The sequence below is a fragment of the Narcine bancroftii genome, chromosome 6 (genome assembly GCF_036971445.1).
Source record: "Narcine bancroftii isolate sNarBan1 chromosome 6, sNarBan1.hap1, whole genome shotgun sequence".
NCBI classification, from domain to species: Eukaryota; Metazoa; Chordata; class Chondrichthyes; order Torpediniformes; family Narcinidae; genus Narcine; species Narcine bancroftii.
In genome coordinates this window covers 123,079,256-123,102,624 of record NC_091474.1, presented here as the reverse complement: position 1 = coordinate 123,102,624, position 23,369 = coordinate 123,079,256, and the positions used below count along the sequence as shown (strand labels likewise).

At 41.1% G+C, this 23,369-nt stretch overlaps 1 protein-coding gene across 1 annotated transcript in view; it reads right to left on the bottom strand.

The window, feature by feature from the left end:
- The window catches only part of LOC138736409 (transient receptor potential cation channel subfamily V member 5-like), a 109,104-nt gene extending 86,599 nt beyond the window's left edge, over positions 1-22,505 (bottom strand). Inside the window, exons 1-3 of the mRNA XM_069885894.1 lie at positions 22,344-22,505; positions 19,823-19,876; positions 9,607-9,666 (exon numbers count right to left, since the gene is read on the bottom strand). Of these exons, the coding sequence (XP_069741995.1) occupies positions 9,607-9,666; positions 19,823-19,861 (99 nt within the window). The 5' untranslated portion in view covers positions 19,862-19,876; positions 22,344-22,505. The remainder of the gene's footprint in view (positions 1-9,606; positions 9,667-19,822; positions 19,877-22,343) is intronic.
- Positions 22,506-23,369: the final 864 nt, after the last annotated feature.

The following is a 23,369-nucleotide window of genomic DNA, read 5'->3' as shown; positions in this document are numbered from 1 at the left end:
TTAAGATGAAAAGGGATTACAATTGGGAAATAGAGCAGTTGGAAAGAGAGATAGTAAGTACAGAAAAGGAATTAGTAAAAAGGGATGATATAATGAAAAGGAGAGAATTGGCAGACCAAAAAATAAAATATGAAACATTACAAACATTCAAGGTGGAGAAGAACATAAAGAAAATAAAGCAAAAGTATTACGAACTGGGAGAAAAAAACACACAAAATATTAGCCTGGCAACTTAAAACAGAACAAGCTAAAAGTACGATACTGGCATCAAGGAAAAAGGACAAACAAATTACATATAATCCAAAAGAGATTAATGAAATTTTTAAGGAATTTTATGAATAATTGTAACAAACTGAAAACGAGGGGAAAGATAATAAAAATAGAGGAATTTTTAGCTAAAATTGAACAGCCGAAATTACAAGAAGAGGAACAAAACAAACTAATAAAACCATTTGAAATAGAGAAAGTACAGGATATATTAAAAAAGCTGTTGAACAATAAAACATCAGGAGAGGATGGATTTCCAATAGAATGTTATAAAACATTTAAAGAGTTATTAATTCCTCCTCTTCTGGAAGTAATGAACCAAATAGAAGAAACACAAAACTTGCCAGATTCATGTAAGACAGCAATAATTACAGTAATACCAAAGACGGGGAAGGATCCACTAACACCAGCATCATATAGACCAATATCTCTACTTAACTCAGACGATAAGATAATAGCGAAATTATTAGCAAACAGATTAGCCAATTGTGTACCTAAAATAGTAAAACAAGATCAAACTGGATTTATTAAGAAAATACGAACAGCGGACAATGTCTGCAAACTTATTAATCTAATCTACGCAGTTCAAGGAAATAAGAAACCAACAGTGGCTGTTGCTCTAGATGCAGAAAAAGCCTTTGACAGGGTAGAGTGGAATTACTTATTTAAAGTATTACAGAAGTTCAATCTATCAGAAAAATATATAAATTGGATTAAAGCATTATATAATGGACCATTGGCGAAGGTAAGAGTAAATGGATATGTATCGAGTCACTTTAAATTAAGTAGGTCAACTAGACAGGGATGTCCACTATCCGCCTTATTGTTCGCCTTAGCAATAGAACCTTTGGTAGAACTGATAAGAATAGAAAATAAAATAAAAGGGATAAAAATAAAGGAGAAGGAGTATAAAATCAGCTTATTCGCAGATGGCATCATAGTATACCTAATAGAACCAGAGGTATTAGTAAAAGAAATTGAAGGAATATGGAGAAATATCAGGGTACAAGATCAATGCAAATAAAAGTGAAGTGATGCCAATGAGTAACACAGACTGTACAGAATTTTAAAAAGAATCACCATTTAAATGGCAAGCACAAGCAATCCGATACCTAGGGATCAGGTTAGATAATAAATTAAGCCTCTTGTACAAACTAAATTATCACCCACTAATAAAGAAATTGCAGGAAGACTTCGAACATTGGAAAGAATTATCGCTAACATTAATAGGGAGGGTAAACTGCATTAAAATGAACGTGTTCCCAAGGATACAATACTTATTTCAAACATTACCAATTCCCTTAACAGAAAAATTCTTTAAGGAACTAAAGAGAATAATAAGGAAATTCTTGTGGAAAGGGAGGAATCCAAGGCGAGTGTTAGATAAATTAGCAGAGAGGTATAATCAAGGTGGTTTTTCAGTTACCAAATTTTAGAAATTATTATAGAGCTGCACAATTAAGGTATTTATCAGATTTTTACCAGACAAGGGAAAAACCAGACTGGACTAAGATAGAACGAGATAAAATAGGGGAAAAGGTACCGGAACATATACTCTATAAGTGGGATGAAAAGCTGGTGCAATATAAAAACTCACCAGTACTGCATCATTTACTTAATACATGGAAGAAGATCCACTTAGAAAGGAAAAAAATGAATGATCAAATACCAAAATTACTATTGACGCAAAATCCACTAATCCCTTTTACAATAGAATGGGAGAGAAAAGGAATCAAGAGAATAGAAAATTGTTTTTTGGGAAATAATTTATGTTTTGGGAAGAATTAAATCAGATACTAAATAAAATTACAAAAAATAACATACCAAAAAAAAAGAGATATTTCTTTTAAGTAACATAAGAAGTAGAGAATTAGGCCTCAAATTGGGTAAAGTGCAAAAACAATTTATTATGATAGCTAAAAAAATAGAAGAGAGCATGAGTATACAGCAATGGTACATGGAAATGAATAAATGTATTCCATTGGAAAAAATAACATATAATTTAAAAAATAAAGTCACAATGTTTGAACAAATTTGGGAACCATACATGGAACATATCAGAGAGAGCTTGCCTACGACCTCCATCCCCTAAAATGAGAATGAAAATGATAAGAAGACAAAACGACTAGATTCAGTGTTACACATTTTTCTTGTTTATTTTCATTTATGTTGAATATTTATGAGTTTTGGAGAGGAGGGAGGGAAAGGGGAAGAAAAAGGGGAGAAAAGACCACTGTGTAAATTTAATGAGAAACGTTTGTACATATTTTGGTTGATATGGTTCATAGTGTGAAAAATAAAAAAATATATATTTTTTTAAAACCCAGAACCCCTCTGAAGCCTGTTCAGGAACCCTACATGTGTTGTAAGCCAATAAAAGTGTTTGTTCTCCATCAGTCAAGTGTGAGTTTTTATCTACACTACAATTTTATTAGCTTACAAACAAGGATGGAGGCATTACTCAAGTCTAGTATGCTGTAATAGACCCCCAGTCCCCTGCCTCTGTTGCCAAACCTGTCTGCCGACTGACTGTAAGTCCATTGCCACCAAGAGCACGAAGTACAGCGCGGCTGACAGGGAGTTTATAAAGACAGCGACCCAGCACCTGCTCGAAGAGCCGATCATCGAACCCAGTACCAGCCCATGGAGAGCGCGTGGTGGTATTAAAAGGGGAAAACAAGTCCAGGTTAGTGATTGTCTATAGCCAAACAATTAACAGATACACACTCCTGGACGCATACCCCCTCCCTCGCATTTTGGATATGGTGAACGATATCGCGCAGTATTGGGTCTATTCAACCATTGACCTGAAAGCTGCCTATCACCAGCTGCCAATCCATTTCGAGGACCACCCGTACACAGAATTTGAGGTTAATGGTTGACTCTACCAGTTCTGGAGGGTCCCTTTCGGTATTACCAATGGGGTGTCTATTTTCCTGTGGCAGATGGACAGGATGGTGGACGAGTATGGGTTGAAGGCTACCTTCCCCTACCTCAACAATGTCACCATGTGTGGCCACATAATGGAAGACCATGATGCCAATCTCCAGAGCTTTCTCCATGTTTCGAGGCCCTGAATCTCACTTTCAATTCTGACAAATGTGTATTCAGGAATACATGACTGGCTATCCTTGGCTACGTGGTGGAGAATGGCATCATTGGCCCTGACCCTAATAGGATGCCCCCCCCACCAGAACCACAAAGGTTTTGAGGAGATGCTTGGGGTATTTCCTCATATTACGCCCAGTGGGTTCCTCAATACACTGACAAGGTTCGACCCCTCTTAAAGGCCACCACTTTCCCCATTTTGGCTGAAGCCCAGATGGCTTTTAATTACCTCCGAAGTTACATTGTGAAAGCTGCCATGCGCGCAGTGGACAAGAATGTACTTTTCAAGTGGAAAGTAATGCTTCGGTCATAGTCCTGGCCGCTACTCTCAATCAGGCAGGCAGGCTGGTTGCCTTTTTCTCACAGACACTTCAAGGCCACAAACTCCAAAACCTGTCTGTGGAAAAGGAGGCTCAGGCCATTGTACAACCGTAAGGCACTGGAGGCACCACCTGGCTGGCAGAAGATTTACACTCCTCCCGGATCACCGCTCTGTCTCATACATGTTCAGCAACACCAAGAGGGGAAAAATCAAGAATGACAAAATTGCTAGGTGGAGGATTGAACTCTCCACCTACAATTTTGACATCGCCTACCAGCCAGGCGCCCTTAACTACCCTTCAGGTGCCTTGTCCAGGGAATGCTGTGCCTCTGCACATACCGGACAATTGCAGACCATACATAATGAACTCTGCCATTCCAGGGGTCACCCGCATGGCTCATTTTGTCAAGTCCCACAATTTGCCCTACTCAATAGAAGATGTCAGGGAAATGACCAGGTCATGCCAGGTCTGTACTGAGTGCAAGCCGCACTTTTTTCACCCCGCAAAAGTACGCCTAATTAGATCATCCAGGCCCTTTAAATGGCTCAGCATCAATTTTAAAGGACCTCTCCCCTCCACAAACAGGAATATCTATTTTCTCTTAGCATCGATGTATTCTCCCGCTTCCCATGCTCAGACATGTCCACCACATCTGTTATGAAGGCTATAAACTCTATTTTCGGATATCCCAGCTTTCTTCATAGCGACCCTTTCATGAGCAATGAGCTGCATCAGTACCTGCTGGTGAGGGGCATCGCTTCCAGCAGGACTACCAGTTACAACCCCCAGGGGAACGGGCAGGTTGAAAAAGAGAATGCCATGATTTGGAGGGCTGTCAAATTTGCCCTGAAGTGAAAAAGCCTTTGAGACCCAAGCTGACAGTATGTCCTCCCCATCGCGTTCCACTCCATTTTGTCACTACTCTGCACTGAAACCAATCCTACTCCTTAAGAGCTCATGTTTACATTCGACAGAAGAAACTGAGATTCACTGGAAGTGAACTGTCCTGACGACTGGTCACGCTTCTCGGCTCATCCCCCTGGGGCCCATATATAACCTTGGTTTCCCGCCTAAATCCAAAACCCCTCTGAAGCCTGTTCATGAACCCTAGCTGCGTTGTAAGCTATAAAAGCATTTGTTCTCTCTCTAGTCGAGTGTGAGCTTTTATCTACATTACAGATATGAAATGCTCCTGGAAGAAAATTCCCAAGAATTCCAACATGCTTTTATCTGTAGCAGGTCTCGAGTATTTGGTAATGGCCTCAACTTTGGATGGCAGCAGAGTCACACCTTCCTGAGTAATCCAATATCCCAAGAAATCAGGAGCTTGCCAAAAAATGCATTTATCTGGATTAATGGTCAGTCCAAACTTTTGAAGATGAATAAAAAGTGTACAATGTTCTCCCTTAGACCCACTGGCCACTAAAATATTGTCGAGGTAAATGAAGACATTGGTCATACTACATCCTGAAGCATACATCACCCGTTGAAATGATTGAGCAGCATTCTTTAATCCAAATGGCATTCATAAAAATTCGAACAACCCAAACGGGGTAATTATTGCTGTCTTTGGAATGTCTTCTGGCTCTACTGGTACTTGGTGGTAGCCACGCATCAAGTGTATTTTGGAAAAGATCTTCACTCCATGCAAATTAGCCAAGAAATCCTGAATATAACATATCAGATAATGATCCGGGATGGTAGTATCATTAAGCTACCTGTAATCTCCACAAAGTTGCCACCTCCAGTTTGTTTTGGGACCATGTGTAATGGAGATGCCATGGACTGTCGGACCTATGAATTATGCCTAGTTCTTCCATCTTGGCAAACTCTCCCTTAGCTAAGTGCAGCTTCTCTGGAGGCAAATGGTGCACTTTAGCATGGATAGGAGGGCCTTTAGTACAAATGTGATAAATAACATTGCTTTGCAGTGGAGGCAGAAAATTGTAGGGTAGTAATCTCAGGGAAATCTTCCAACAGCTTGGAGAATTCATCTACTCATTTACTTAATGTTTGAAGAGCAGGAATAGTCTGAAAAGTAGTTCCATATATTCGCCGACACCTTTTAAAGTCTACAAGGAATGAATGAGCCTGAAAAAAATCTGCACCAAGCTTAGGTTGGGATACTGTTGCTATAATAAATGGTTAAGTATAGAGATGATTCTTGAACTTGACATTCATCTTTCTGGTGCAAAACGTCGGAATGTTGGAACTGTTAACTGTTCCTAGTTGCAGGTCTGAGGTAAAATGGCATGTGTCAAAACCGGTGGGTGGAAATACACCAATTTCTGAACCCATGTCCATCAGAAATTTTTGCTGGAACAACTGGTCCAAAACATGCAGTAGGATTGCAGGTTTCTCATGAACTGCTGCAGCCCTTACTGGCAGTTGGCCTGGGCGTTTCCCACAAACGGGCAAGGTGGAAGGCACTTGTGGGCATTTACTCCCTAACGCCTGTGGAAATAATACCAAGACGAGATGTCCACAGGCTGCATACTTGATTCGGGGCATTATCTGCTTGTAGGCAGTGATGTACTAAGAGCACTTGAGTGTGACATGGGATCAATATCAGAGGGGTTGGTTGTGCAAACTTGTCTTTCCTTGCCTCCGCCGTTACAGCCCTTGGGTCTTCACAAAAACACTTGGATAACAAGAGCCTAATATCATCTGGCATTTGCTCTAAAAAGAGCTGCTTGAATAACATATTGGCCCTTTTACCAGCTGCCAGGAACAGCATTTCATAAAGGGGTGCTATCTCCTAACCCATCGAAATGTAGTAGCTTGGCTGCCCTTTCCCTACAGGACATACCATATACACGTAATAAAAATCTTTTTAAAGCGTCATACTTGGTGGTATATGGTGGATCCCGCAGGAAGTTGCCGACCCTCTTCGAGACGGCCTTATGCAGGGCACTGAAAAGATGGTAATAACGAGTGGTGTCCAATTCAACTTTGCGAAGATGAAATTGTGCTTTAGCCTGTTGGAACCACAGTTCAGGCTCAGCTGCATAGAAAGGTGGTAGCTTCACAGAAACGGCTGCAGAGTCCACGTTTGTCCAAATTAAATTTTTGGACTCATCAGGGTCACCAATTGTGGCCACTGGAATCACAGTGGACATGACAAAATAACCACACAAGGCATTTCTAGAGTGAATCAAACGGATTTACTCTTCATCACCTATGCAACCTTTTAAAAGCCACAATCGTACTTGACACACGCTGACACCATCACGCACTGATACATATGGCCGGTTCAATCCCTCCTGCGAGTTTTTGTGCCGCCATAGCAAGGTCAATTTGCTACAAGTGCAAATTTACCTCTCTCTAACTCAATGGTTCTCAACCTTTTTCTTTCCACTAACATACCACTTTAAATATTTCCTATGCCATCAGTGCTCTGTGATGAGTAATGGATTGCTTAGGGGGGTATGTGAATGGGAAGGGAAGGTTGAGGACTACTGCTCTAGGCCCAATTGTTACTGTAATATTTTACTTGAGAAAATTGTCATTGACCCATTTTCTTTGGAGTTATGAAACTTTAAGCAATCCCTTACAAATCACAGATCACCTATGGCATAGGGAATACTTAAAGTGATATGTGAGTGGAAAAAAAAGGTTGAGAACCACTGTTCTAAATGAAATAATGTCTCCTCATCTGGTCTTAAATGTTTTATCTTATATCCTGACACTATGATTCTTGGCTTTCCACCACTTTATCCCCACCTCACTAGGGAAAACATCCTCCCTGCATCCATCCTGTTAAATCCAGTCAGATTTTTGTTTACATTTCAATGTGATCTCATCTTATTCTTCTAAAATTGAATAAATACAGGACTAAGGAAACAGTCCTGATTGTAGTAAAAACACACAGAAACGTTGGAGGAAATCAGCTGGTCTTGCAGTGTCCATAGGAGGTCCTTAAAGAAGGGCTCAGGGCCAAAACATCGGGAATACATATTTACCTCCTCTGGATACTGCGAGACCAGCTGAGTTCCTATAGCACTTCTTTGTATTTTTAAATAAAGGCTTAGTCAACTCAATCTCATCACTGCAGAAATTTATTGGTGAAACTTCATTGCATACCATTTGTGGCACATATATCCTTTCCTAAGTAATATAAAGAAATAGTGCACACAATAATCTAAGAGTGTAACACAATAAAAGTTTGGTATAACTCACAGGAAATGTGGCACCCTCCAAAACAAAGCATTCGCTTGACCATTTACCACCCAAAACATTCAGATCCCCCATCCCCACTACTCCAAATACAAAGTGCACTGCAATTACTCACCTAGGCTATTCCAACGGCACTTCTCAATCCCGTAACCTTGCCACCAAGAGGACAATGATGGGAACACCATCATGTAGTAGAATCTTCTTCAAGTCATACACCACGTTATGTTGGAAATCCATTATTGCTACATCAAGTCCTGAAACTTGTTACTGTATTATTTTGTGAGAATAACCTCACCAAATATATTCCAACAGTTCATGAAAGTGACTCACTGTCTTCTCAGGGGAAATTAGCAATGGACAAAGAATACTGAGCTTGCAGGCAGTACCCATATCCACAGATTGCTGATTGTTCCAACTTATAGTTCTGGAATACTGTCTTTCCTTGTAATTCTTTGCAATAGTTTAGGTTTGCTGGAAGCTACCAGTGTGATCAGAACTAGAAACATAACCAAAACTCTTTGCTGTATAATTGCTGGCCAGTGATGATGAATATAGCAACCAGAAAACCATTAAACAAATAAATTCATAGATGGATTGTTTTAGATAACCTCTTTAGCCACCCCAAACGATTTCTGCAGTGTGAGGAGCTAGCACAAAGATTTTAGTTGGCTTCAGCAGACAATCTTATCGAAAGTGTTCTTCAATCAAAGAGTTAAGAGGTGGATGCCAAGAACATACTCTAGGTATTATGCCATTATGGCTGCAACCCTGTTTTTATTTTCAAGAAAACCCTAATTACACATCAGGGGTAATATCTATTTTCTTCCAATATGGACTCTCAACTCCCGCCCATCGGAGTTCCCATTGCCTCAAATGTGGACTCACGCCTCAGTCAAAACCCACCCATCACAGCTCCCGACACCTCAAATGAGGACTCGCCTCAGTCTAGCCACCTGCCCATCACAGCTCCCGACACCTCAAATGAGGACTCTTGCCTCAGCCCAGCCACCCACCCATCGGAGCTTCTGACACCTCTAATGTGGACTTGCCTCAGTTCAGCTATCCGCCCATCACACCTCCCAAAATCTCAAACGTGGACCCTCACCTCAGCCTTTCGCCCGTCACAGCTCCCAACACCTCGAATGTGGACTCTTGCCTCAGTCCAGCTCATCAGAGCTCCTGATACCTCAAATGTGGACTCGTGCCTCAGCCCAGCCACCCGCCCATCGGAGCTCCTGATACCTCAAACGTAGACTCTTGCTTTGGCTTCCCGCCCATCATAGCTCCTGATGTTTGAACATGGACTCATGCCTTGGCCCAGTCACCCGCCCATCGGAGCTCCTGACACCTCAAACGTGGACTCTCCTCAGTCCCAGGTTCCTGTCAATTGGGACTCCTAGCATCTTTTACGTGGCAAATATTTACCACGGTCCCGATCTCTGCCTTGGAAGGATGTTTTTTTATCTGCAGACACTGAAAAGTTACTTTAAACCATTTTGTTTTTGTATTTTATTCCTTTGGAAATCATTCGGACTTCTACTACTGATACGGTATTTTGGATTCCCATGTGAATTTCAGTCCCTCAAAAGTAGTTTCCTTATAATAGTTGACCTGATAAATTTAACATTAAAAATGGTCTATAAAATTCAATTTTTACAAAAGTATATATGGTATTTGTTGATAAAATGCAGAAACATTTCAATATATGTGACTAAAATTATGCCAGTCCTACCTTATGAAGTTCACTTTCTTTGTTTGGATCAGTGATAACTGGGTCAACTCTGATTGTTATCTGTAAATTTTAGGTAAAATCAAAATTTGTTTAAAAATTCAAACAGAAAAGTTAGAAAGTATTTTATATATCCCATATTGGTCTTCTTTTAAGAAAAGGTGGCCTAATTTGGATAACACTAGAAAATAACTACTGGCATCAAGATGCATTAACATTAATGAATTTAAATCTTGTATTTGTTTGGAAAAGATAACATATAATCTACATAGTAGTTATTCTTTTTATGTGAAGATGTTGTCTCCATATCTGAAATATATGGGTTTGGAAGTATAATAGTTATAATTTTTTTGGTTTTTTTTTAAATGTAAAGGTTTGGCATATTCCATAGCAATGAATAAATAATTGATATATATTATTTTTTCTCAGTAGAGGGAGTGTTTTTGGGGGGGGATTAAGAAGGGAGGTGGGAAGGAGGTGGAGTTATATAGTTTTGGTTTTTTTTCTTTGCAAGGGTTGTTTGTTTTGTTCATTATGTATTCCATATACATTCATAAATAATGTTTTTTTTAGAAAAGATGCATTAACATTCAGTACTTCTGATCCGGGCAAGACAAACACAATTTATGTTATAACCTTAACAACATAATATTAGCAACCAGTCAGCACTTTATTTGCTGTCATACAAATAAGAAGTCAAGTAACTATCAGTTAACATCTATTCAACCAGCACCAATTCTTTTTGTTGAAGGCTAAATGTAAATCATTCTCAAGGTTTGACAGTTTAATGCACACATGTCAAACTCTGGCCCACGGGCCAAATTATATTTGGCCTGCAAGATCATTTCAAAAATGTATTAGAGGTGGCCCGCTGGCCGCCGCGCCAGTATAGCGCATGCACAGCTAATACTATAAATCCCAGAATGCATTGGCGTCAGCCCGCTAATCACCCCCACCTCCTCTGTTTACGTTGCAGGGTCTCACCGTGGACTCTGGTTTTGGGGCCTGGCCGGTGTCAGGGGAAGCCAAGGCCGCTTCCCAGCGCCCGGAACCGGAGGCCTCGGGCCTGACCTCGCCAGGACCGTTGCCCACTCCCCCTCCCTGCCGCAAGCCGATCCGCGACTCACGGTGACGGGGCCGCTGATCCTCCGAGATGCCGCCCTGCAGTGAGAGCCGATGCCCCCGCACTGTCGTTGTCCAACCCGATCGCCCGCAAACCCCGCCCTGCCGCACACAGGCCTGAGTAAGGATTATGAACTTTAATCTCAGGATAAAATGATCTTCCAATAGTTTCATGTCACAGTGATAAATATATTCCTGGTTAAGAATGGTCCTGCACCTGGATACAAGCTCATTAGGCATAAAACTTGAAAAGTGTGTAAATCAAAGGATATCTGTACCAATGGAAAAAGGGGATGGCAAATAACCCTGCTAGAGTTCATGCCCACAATCAGTCACCCATTTGATTGTTTCAGAAATCATGTTATTCTCCCACATTCTCAATAGCCCTCAGATTTTAATATTCGACAGCACACTAGCAACATTTGACAAATCCTCTATAGAGAAATATTATTTATTGAATATTTTATTTCTCATTTGTTAATGCTTCTGGAAAGAGTTTGTCCAAAACTATTATTAAACATTTATTTTAATAAGAAAAAGTTTAACATTACATATGTTGAAAGAAGAGAAAACATGCAGATGTTGTTGAAAATTTTCAATAAATATTTAGTTCGGCCCTTGACTTAGTCCAAGTTTTTAATTTTGGCCCTCCGTGAATTTGAGTTTGACACCCCTGGTTTAATGGAAGAGATGGCATAACACAAACAGCAGCAGGTAGATTCCAAATACATTTATAAATTGGATAAAGGCATAATGTGATCAGCCAAGAGCAAAAGTGATTACAAATAAACAAATGTCAAAACCCTTTTTGTTCAAAAGGTCTTCTAGAGAAGGTTACCCATTATCACCTTTTTTTATTTGCATTAGCAGAAATAATTAGAAATGATAAAGAAATTGAAGGTTTTGTAGGTAATAAAAATCATAAAATTAATTTATTTGCAGATAATGTTATAGTATATTTAACTAGACCAGAAATATCACAAACTAAGTTGAATGAGAGATTAAAACAATATGGACTAGTATCAGGTTATAAAGTCAATATTGACAAAAGTGAGGTGATGCCTATGGTAGATATGGATTATTCTCAGTGTAAAAGACTGACAAAATTTAAATGGAAAAATGATGCAATTAAATATTTGGGAATAAAAATGAATAGAAATATAAATAATTTAAGTTAAATTATTTGCCATTATTTAAAAAGTTGGGAAAGGATTTGAGAAGATGGAAAGATTTTCCAGTGATGCTAAAAGGACGAGTGAATTGTATTAAAATTAATATTTTTCTGAGATGACAATATTTATTTCAATCATTTCCTATTCATGTTCCAGAATCATTCTTTTGTTTTGTAATTCTTTATTTATCACACTATAAACCATATCAACCAATATATTTACAGATGCATCTCTTTAAATTTTCACAGTGACATTTTTTCTTTTTTTTCCCCTATCCCTCACTTCCCCCTTCACACCCCCCTCCAAAAACAGTAAATATTGAACATATAACATACAATAAAACAATATCTTTATACAAAAGGAATACAAACAAAAAAGACGTATCATCTACATATACTCATTAAATCTGATCATGTTTATCTTCTTATCATTTTAGGTGGTTGTGGTCCGAGGCCTGCTCTTTCTGTAATGTTCCATATATGGTTCCCAGGTTTTTTCAAACATTGTAACTTTGTCTTTTAAATTATATGTGATTTTTTTTTCCAATGGGATACACTTAAACTTGGTTATATATTCCGTTAATTTTTATAGTCATATAGTCTAACGTGGCCATCTTATATCTTTATTTTCAGTTCTTTTCCACCTCTTCACCACCTCCATCCCCTTTTATCCCCATTACTGTTTTTTAAGTTTTACTTTTTAATCTCGATGCACTTAAGACATGAAATACCCCAACAATCCCCACAAGCAATAATCCTTTAACCCCAAATGGACCTCCCCTCCTTGGATTGCCCCTTGTCCCTTGACGGCAACCACAACTCCCCTTTCCATTCGATTTGTGAACTTACTAGCAAGCGTCAACTGATTTCGCAGTGACCATTATTCTCCCACCCCCAGCCCCCCCAGAGAACACTATTTTCCTATACATATAACAAAGCTCTCTCTTGTTTTCCCCTTCTTCCCCTTCTCTTATCCATCTTTAAATCTTTATATATACATTTTACATATTTTTGTATATTTTCTTGCTGGTCTTCCTTCTTGTCACTCCTCCTCCTCTCTTCTCCTGTCCTGCAAATGTTCAGCAAATTCTTGGGCTTTCTTTGGGTCCGAGAACAGTCTATTCCATTCCCCAGGAATAAATATCTTGAATACTGCTGGATGTCTTAATATAAAGGTATAACCTTTATCCATAAGATTATTTTTGCCGTGTTGAATTCCTTCCTCTTCTTTAAAAGTTCGAAGCTTATGTCTGGGTAAAAAAATATTTTTTGTCCCTTATATTCCAATGGCTTATTGTCTTCTCTAACCTTCTTTCTTGCCTCCTCCAGATGTTTTCTCTTGTCGCATATCTTCGAAGTTTTACCAATATGGATCTTGGTTTTTGATGTGGTGGCAGTTTCGGTACTAGTGCTCTATGTGCTCTTTCGATTTCTATTTCTTCATGTGAATCTGTCATTCCCAGCATCCTCAGGATCCATCCTTTTATAAATTCCTTCATATCTGGCCCTTCTTTGCCTTCTTTCAGGCCCACTATTTTTATGTTGTTTTGCTGACTGTAGTTTTCCAATACGTCAATCTTTTGTGACAATAAATCTTGTGTCTCTTTAATTTTTTTTTCGATCTCTTCCAACTTCCCTCTTAAATCATTTATCTCCATTTCTACAGCAGCTTCACGTTCCTCCACATTTTCCTCTCTTTTCCCTATTTCAGTCATGACAAACTCTAAGCTTTGCATTCTGTCTTCAGCTCTTTTCATTTTTCTTTTGATTGAACTAAATTGTAATGATAGTCATTCTTTTAATGACCTCATTTGTTCTTCAAAAAGGGCTTTATCTAAATTTTGTCCTTCTATTTTACCTTCTTCTTTCCTTTGAAATTCTTGGTCTTCTTCCTCCTCTTCTTCTGTGTCTATATCTATGTCTGTATCTATGTCTGTGTCATCTTCTTCTCTTCTCTGTATCAGTGTATCTTCATCCTTCTCTGGTGAGCTGCTTCTGTATCCTTGCTGGGCCTCCAGCTGCTGTGTCTCCTGTTGTTGGGCTTCCTGCTACAGGTCAACCCGTTGTTGAACCTCCCGCTGCAGGTCGACCCGTTGTTGGACCTCCTGCTGCAGGTCGACCCACTGCTGGGCCTCCTGCCGCAGGTTGTCTCCCTGCCGGTCGCCCCGTTGCCGCTCACCCTCTTCCAGCCCTTCATTCTCTTTCTCACCACTCTTCTTTCTTGCTTACTTCCCCGAGCCAAACGCCCCGATACTGGGTGTCTCTCAGCTGAGTCCCCCTCCCGCCGGCATTAACCTTTTCTTTTACTTCACGCAAGCATAGTTGCACACCTCTTCTAGGCTCTGAGAGCCATTTTTGAAGTCCGCTGGTCGGGAGGACACTGCTCCTCTGGGGTCTCACCAACATTCGAGATCGGCCACTCCTCTCCATGGTGGCTCTCTGCTCTGACGTGCAGGTAAGGCCTTCTTCTACCAGAATCATTCTTTTGAAGTTTGAATAAAATAATATGGGTGTTTATTTGGAAAGGCAAGATGTCAAGAATTGGTTTGAAAAAATTAATGTGGAAATTTGATCAGGGAGGACTAAGATTACCAAATTTTAATAGTTATTTTGAAGCAGCTCAATTAAGATTTTTGTCTTCCTGTTATCAAAGGGGTGAAAAAGCAGCTTGGGTTCAGATTGAAATGAATAAAATTGGTGAATTTATCGCAGAGCAAATTCTGTATAAAAGGAATAGTGAATTGTTCAAAGGAACTAAGGAGACATTAGTTTTAAAACATGGAATGGAATCCATATTGAGAGAGGAATTAAAAACTATCAATTGCCAAAAATGTTGTTAAAACAAAACCAACTTCTTCCTTTACTTTGAATAATTCTTTATTTGATAATTGGTAAAGTGAAGGTTTACAGAGGATAAAAGATTGTTTTGTAGGATTTTTAAAACTTTTGACCAATTCTCTTTTCTCTTTGGCTTGGCTTCGCGGACGAAGATTTATGGAGGGGGTAAAAAGTCCACGTCAGCTGCAGGCTCGTTTGTGGATGACAAGTCCGATGCGGGACAGGCAGACACGATTGCAGCGGTTGCAAGGGAAAATTGGTTGGTAGGGGTTGGGTGTTGGGTTTTTCCTCCTTTGCCTTTTGTCAGTGAGGTGGGCTCTGCGGTCTTCTTCAAAGGAGGTTGCTGCCCGCCAAACTGTGAGGCGCCAAGATGCACGGTTTGAGGCGTTATCAGCCCACTGGCGGTGGTCAATGTGGCAGGCACCAAGAGATTTCTTTAGGCAGTCCTTGTACCTTTTCTTTGGTGCACCTCTGTCACGGTGGCCAGTGGAGAGCTCGCCATATAACACGATCTTGGGAAGGCGATGGTCCTCCATTCTGGAGACGTGACCCACCCAGCGCAGCTGGATCTTCAGCAGCGTGGACTCGATGCTGTCGACCTCTGCCATCTCGAGTACTTCGACGTTAGGGATGAAAGCGCTCCAATGGATGTTGAGGATGGAGCGGAGACAACGCTGGTGGAAGCGTTCTAGGAGCCATAGGTGGTGCCGGTAGAGGACCCATGATTCGGAGCCGAACAGGAGTGTGGGTATGACAACGGTTCTGTATACGCTTATCTTTGTGAGGTTTTTCAGTTGGTTGTTTTTCCAGACTCTTTTGTGTAGTCTTCCAAAGGCGCTATTTGCCTTGGCGAGTCTGTTGTCTATCTCATTGTCGATCCTTGCACCTGATGAAATGGTGCAGCCGAGATAGGTAAACTGGTTGACCGTTTTGAGTTTTGTGTGCCCGATGGAGATGTGGGGGGGCTGGTAGTCATGGTGGGGAGCTGGCTGATGGAGGACCTCAGTTTTCTTCAGGCTGACTTCCAGGCCAAACATTTTGGCAGTTTCCGCAAAGCAGGACGTCAAGCGCTAATTGACCAATTAAAATATAGTTAATAATACAATTTTTGCATATTATCAATTAAAATCATTTTTTTTAAAATTGGGAACATATTTGAGACTTTAAAAATGAAGTCAATTTGAAGATATAACAGATACATTTATGGTCAAGAAATTTATTACTAATATGTATATAAAATTACAAGAAACTACAAAGAAAAAAGATTTATATAAATCAAAAATGTGAATGAAGAAAGATTTAAATATACAAATTCAAGAGGAAATATGGTCCAAATTGTGTCAAGAAAGTGTTATGAATACTGTTAATGCTAGATAAATGAAAGAAAATGAAAGACCTCAACAATGAAGACGCTGTTTACATCTGGTACCGCATGGATGGCAGTCTCTTCAATCTGAGGCGCCTGCAAGCTCACACCAAGACACAAGAGAAACTTATCTGTGAACTACTCTTTGCAGACGATGCCGCTTTAGTTGCCCATTCAGAGCCAGCTCTTCAGCGCATGACATCCTGTTTTGCGGAAACTGCCAAAATGTTTGGCCTGGAAGTCAGCTTGAAGAAAATTGAGGTCCTCCATCAGCCAGCTCCCCACCATGACTACCAGCCCCCCCACATCTCCATCGGGCACTCAGAACTCAAAACGGTCAACCAGTTTACCTATTTCAGCTGCACCATTTCATCTGATGCAAGGATCGACAACGAGATAGACAACAGACTCGCCAAGGCAAATAGCGCTTTTGGAAGACTACGCAAAAGAGTCTGGAAAAACAACCACCTGAAGAAACACACAAAGATCAGTGTGTACAGAGCTGTTGTCATACCCACGGACCTGTTCAGCTCTGAATCATGGGTCCTCTACCTGCATCACCTACGGCACCTAGAACGCTTCCATCAACGCTGTCTCCGCTCCATCCTCAACATTCATTGGAGTGCTTCATCACCAACATCGAAGTACTCGAGCTGGCAGAGTCCGCAAGCATCGAATCCATGCTGCTGAAGACCCAGCTGTGTTGGGTAGGTCACGTCTCCAGAATGGAGGACCATCGCCTTCCCAAGATTGTGTTATATGGCAAGCTCTCCACTGGCCACCGTGACAGAGGTGCACCAAAGAAGAGGTACAAGGACTGCTTAAAGAAATCTCTTGGTGCCTGCCACATTGACCACCGCCATTGGGCTGATCTCGTCTCCAACCGTGCATATTGGTGCCTCACAGTTCGGCGGGCAGCAACCTCCTTTGAAGAAGACTGCAGAGCCCACCTCACTGACAAAAGACAAAGGAGGAAAAACCCAACACCCAACCCCAACCAACCAATTTTCCCTTGCAACCGCTGCAACCGTGCCTGCCTGTCCCACATCGGACTTGTCAGTCACCAACGAGCCTGCAGCAGACGTGGACATACCCCTCCATAAATCTTCATCCGCGAAGCCAAGCCAAAGAAAGAAAGAATGCTAGATACCAAATGGTTCAATATAATTTTTTCCATCAATTATATTATACTCCATATAAATTAAAGGTACTTCACCCTAATTATTCAAATGTGTTTTTGAAGTACAAAAGAAATAGGGACTTTTTTACATTCAGTGTGGTCTTGTGAAAAAGAGGAAAGGTTTTGGAACAATTTGAGTCCATTATTAGGACAAATTATGAAGATAAAGATACAAAAGGATCCAAGAATTTTTTTAAAAACTTGGGATATATATGAAAAGGATATAAAATAGAAATTGAATAAATGCTAAGAAAAAAATTTAAATATAGCAATTGTGGTTGCAAAGAAATGTATAGCGATAACATAGAAAGTTGATTATGAAGTTTGAAGTAGATGACACAATGAAATGAAAAATAGTATACCTTTAGAAAAAAATTACATATAGTTTAAGAAATCGAGTTGAAAATTTTTATAGTATTTGGAAACCATATATGGATTTTATGAATAAGTTTCCGTCCACTTCTTCCACCTTATCCGCCCCTCTCAATTAGAAAGTAATAATAATAATAATTAATTAATATATATATATCTGATAATGCTATTATATATGTAGTAGTAGATGTTTCTTTCTTTTCTCTCTTTTTTCTTACTTTTGGGAAGGAGGGGGGGTTGATGAGAAAATTTAAAAGTTCTTTTTTTGTATCACTACGCATGATCAAATGATTAATATTGTATTCATTGCATTTTTCTTTTTGTCTGTATTGATACAAATGATAAATAAAATTTTCAAAAAACTACAGCAGCAGGCACTCTGATTTTACCATCAACTTCTAATGTCATGGTGGACAAAGTGATCAAAACTCCTTGCATCCAGCCACTTCTTCAACCAGCCACGCTGAAGTGATAGAAGATCAAAACTGAGGTAAATGCAAGAAATCTAGCCCTAAGCACAAGGGCATAGTGCACAAGAGGTCACTAATCAAAGTAATTCAATCAGTGAATATATTAAACTCCATTTCTAACCAACTGTAACATGAGACTCAAGCTCTGGTCAAGTAATGGTCTCCAACCTATTAAAAATCTATTCTTTCTTCAGTTTTTCAAACAAGCAAAAGTTATTGCTAAAAGGACACTATTAGGCACTTAAGAAAACCAGCTCCTGGCAGTTCCTGTTTGTCCTATATTAACTGAACTGAAACTTTATCAATGTTACTTCATTTTAATTTCAATTAAACCCTGGAACAACTTACTTAATAATGCTGTAGGATTATTTCTCCAAGATTAGCACAATACTTCAAGGCAGTGTCTATGACCACCTTCTCAAAAGCAATTAGAGATGGGCAGATGCATCCATAAGTGTCAGACTGGTGAGGTCATGCATATTTTCCTGCTTGCTTCCTTGGCTGGGTTGTCTTTCAGAGCTCAAACACCCCTATCAGGGTAGTGTAGTGATTAAGTGATTGACATTAATTTCCCTCACCCAAAGTGTTTTCTGTTGCTTTGTCATGCTTGGTATTTTTTCCAAAAGGACCTCAATACTGGATACAGATTCAGTGGATCTAGTCGAGCAGTATTTGGCAACCCATCAGATTTATTTTCAAACTTGCATCGATATTAAAGCTCCCATTTCCCTTGCTGTTTATTGAGCTCCTCTGAAACACTACCTTCCATGGATCTATCATGCAGATGGTTAGCTGAGTTATTAGGATATAGACTGAGAAACTCCAAGACCTTGGGCTCATTCACACAATTACACTGTGTAATTTGATACTTGATTTCCTCACTCACAGACCACAATCAGTGAGGATTGGTAAGAACATCTCCACCACAATCTCCATCAGTATTGGAGCACCACAGGGCTGCATTCTTAGCCCCCGTTCTACTCGCTTTACACCTACGACTGTGTGGCTCAGTACGACAACAACACCATCTACAAATTCGCCAATTATACCACAGAAGTGGGTTGTATAAAAAGAGGTGATGAGTCAGGATTCAGGAGGAGACTGAAAATGTGGCTGAATAGTGCACCAACAACAACCCCACACTCAATATCACCAAAACCGAAGAGCTGATTGTTGACTTCAGGAAGGGAAAACCAGATGTACACAATCCAGTGATCATTGGGGGATCAGAAGAAGAGAGGGTAAGCAAATTTAAGTTCTTATGAATCACTATCTCAGAGGATCTTTCCTGGAGCCAACACACTAATGGCATCGTGAAGAAAGCATGTCTCTACTTCATCAGGAATTTGCGGAAATATGACATCAGAATCCCTGGAAAATTTCTACAGATGTGTGGTGGGAAGTGTGCTGACCACCTGCATCATGATCTGGTATGGAGACACCAATACCCCCGAGCATAAAGCACTCCAAAAGATACTGGACACAGGCAAACCCCTTCCCACCATTGAGAACATCTACAGGGAAGACTGCCATTGGAGGCCAGCAGTGTTTTTTGCATTATGAGTAAGTGGTAATTCTGCCTTGCCCGCAGGAAAAAAGAATCTCAGGGTTGTATGTCATGTCATATATGACAATAAATCTGAAATCTAAGATTAATCTGTGGTTAAAAACCTCTATAATCCTTGACAATTTGTAATTACCTTATGTTTGGAGAGTAAGTTTGTCATCTTGGCAAACATGTTCTTAAATGCAATCTGTCAATTTAAGCAATTGAAGAGATCAGACAATTATCACATTGGATGAACTTTTCCAAAACTCCAAAATCTGGAAAAATGTGAATAACAAATATTTGAAGAAAATCGAACAAAACTAGAAAATGCTGGAACAAAAATGATAGGCAGCAGATATTGTGATTGTAGTAAACACACCAAAATGCTAGAGGAACTCAGATGGTCTTTTCAGCATCTATAGGAGACCAAGATATATTGCCAATGCTTCAGGCCTGAGCCCTTTTCAAGGAAAAAAAATCTGAAAAGGCAGAGAAGGTCTGAAGGGCATCAGAAAGTCTCAGAATTCAAACAATGGGGAAGGAATCCAAACCAACAAAAGGTGTTAATTGGATATCATAAGGGACTAGGTAGAATTTATCATGTCTATGTGAAAGGAGACAGGGAATGGAGAGACAACAGGGAAAAAAGGAGGTAAAGAGGGGGTTAACAAAAGCCAGAGAAGTTGATATTAATGCCATCCGGTTGGAGAGAAACATTATAGACATTTCTGGTGAGAAACATTTATCAAAAATGAAAAACTGAGAAAATGATTAAACGATTGTACTTTAAGTTATAGAGAGGATAAATGGTGAAGGGAACATGGGAATGATTGTGACAGAATATAGGCCAACATTTCCAAAGTAAGAATTACTTTAAAAAAAAGAAATCAAAGACAGAAGAGATGAAATAAACTGAAACTGAAAGGTACCACCACATATGTGGAGAGAGAAAAAGAGGATGGTTACCGAAATTGTAAAATTCAACATTAATTCCTAATGACTGCAAAGTGTCCAGACAGCACACGGGTTAATGATATTCAAATTTGTGTTGGGTATCATTTAAGCAATATAAGAAACCACTCTGCTCCCTCTGTCATTATCCTATGTGTCTCTCAGTTAATTAAAAAAAAATTAGACATACCAATTCGGCCCTACAAGTTCATGCCACCCAATTTACACCCCATTAACCTACACGTTTTGAAGGGTGGGAGGAAACTGGAGTTCCCAAAGAAAATCCTCGCAGACATGGGGAGAATGTACAAATTCCTTACAGAGAGTGTGGGATTCAAACCCCAGTCGATCACTGGCACTATAAAGATGATGCGCTAACCATTACACTAACAGTTACAACTGAGTTTTTCTTAATTACTACTTTTCTGAGAAATTGTTGTCTTAATAACATTGATCTGCTTCTTCTCAGACATTCCCTCTGCTATCCCCTCCTGCCACAACTTAACAGCACCCATTTTGCCTTCTTTCTCACTTCTGGTAAAGGGTCCCTTGCCTGAAATATCTACTTCTGTTTGTCACTCACAAAGCATGTTGCCTGATCTGCTTAATGTTTCCAGGTTCCATTTATGTTTCAGGTGTCCAGCAACTATTTTTTTTTTGCTTCTCTTTCTTTGAGAATTTAGGATTGTAAACTCTTGTAAATCCTTTTCTAAACTCTTATTGACCTTGGTCTGGAAACCAGCAAGAGTAGGCACCATGCTGAACAGCCCAAGAGAGGCCAGAAAGCAGCTCACCCCCATCCCCAAAGTCATCGTCCCTAGAATTCTTGCTCCAAATTTCACTATCCTGGCTGAACCCCTGATCCAATCTTCACAGACCAAAATTTACACCAATCTCTGATCCTAACATCCACTCTGTCCAATGTTCCCATAAGTCTGACATCTAAATCCAAGACATAGACTGAGGTTGATGAGATCCTGATGTCTGTCTGCAGTGAGACCCTGATGTTTCTGTATGGGTGAGGGACCCTGCTATCTGTCTGTGTCTTCAATGAGTCCCTGATGTCCATTGGTGTCTGCAGTGAGACCCTGATGTTTCTATATGGGTGAGGGACCCTGCTGTTTGTCTGTGTCTGCAGTGAGACCCTGATGTTTATGTATGTGTGAGGGACCCTGATGTCTATCTGTGTCTTCAATGAGACCCTGATGTCCGTTTATCTGCAGTGAGACCTTGATGTTTCTGTCTGGGTGAGCGACCCTGATGTCTGTCTGTGTCTTCAATGAGACCCTGATGTCCGTCTGTGTCTGTAGTAGGACACTGGTGTCTATGTATTTATGAGAGGGACCCTGATACCTGTCTGTGTCTGCCTTGAGATGCTAATGTGTGAGAGAGACCCTGATGACTGTCTGTGACTGATTTCTTTTTCTGTCTGAGAGGGATCTGATATCTGTCTGTGTGAGAAAGACCCTGATGTCTGTCAATGTTTGTTGTAGGACCCTGATGTTTATGTATGGGCGAGAGACCCTGATATCTGTTTGTGTCTTCAATGAGACCCTAATGTCCATTTGTGTCTGCAGTGAGACCCTGATGCCTGCTTGTCTGGGTGTGTGCCAGACAGACCCTGACATCAGTCTGTCTGCATTTGTGCGTGGAGAGCCAGAGCCTGAAGGTCAAGTCAGTTATTTCTTTCAGCCTGCCGAACGGTGATGGAAGTATCTCACCGACGATCCCCCAGGTTGTAGCCGGCGGTGCGGTGAAGATCCCAGGAGAGCAGGCGACAGTTGGACAGGTCGGAGAGCGGGAGACACCGAGCGGCAGAGGGCGCGCGGAGGCGGTGGCAGGGTGCAGAGGGCGCGCGGAGGCGGTGGCGGGGTGCAGAGGGCGCGCGGAGGCGGAGGCGGAGTGCAGAGGGCGCGCGGAGGCGGAGGCGGGGTGCAGAGGGCGCGCGGAGGCGGTGGCGGGGTGCAGAGGGCGCGCGGAGGCGGAGGCGGGGTGCAGAGGGCGCGCGGAGGCGGTGCGGCGTTTCAGATAGCGCCTCCAGTGATGACCTATTAAGCTCTTAAGTCAACCATAATTGACCCGTGCACGAACCAGGTCAGAGAACAAGAGATCAATTATCTTCATTGGAAACTCCACCTTTCCTTCTATGGTGAAAACAGATCGACAGGTATCTAAAACCAGATTTCCAGAGGAAAACCCTGGAACAAATACTGGCTGGAAAGCAGTGTAGTTGGGCACTGGCTTTCAGGAGACAGGAAACAGAGGCAGGTTAAATAGATGGGTTAGGATATGACATACTGGAAAGACTGGAGCCGCTTTCAGGTGTTCTGATAGAAGATTAAGCGCCTGCAGGCGTGGCTTAGAGGAGTTCAGTTAGCACGTTTAGGTGGCTACGGAATGGACAGCTTTGTGGCACCTGAACGTGCCAGCTGACTGCTCGCTGTCAAGCAGCAAAAGCCGGCTCCTCCGGACAGGTGCCTAGCCCCGCCCACACTGACCTCACGTCATAGCAGCACGTCTGACAAACAGCTCAGGCATCACTTAACTCCCGCTACCGGTTTCTCCTCGCCAGCCCGACTCCCGCTGGCGGTCTCCCTACCCCCTTCCCCCCCCGCCCCGTCCGAAGCGCCAACGGTAGTTGGGTGGGTGGGGGGGAGACCGACAGCGGGAGTCGTGCGGGCAAGGGGGGGGGGAGACCGGCAGCGGGAGTCGTGCGGGCAAGGAGGGGGGGAGACCGGCAGCGGGAG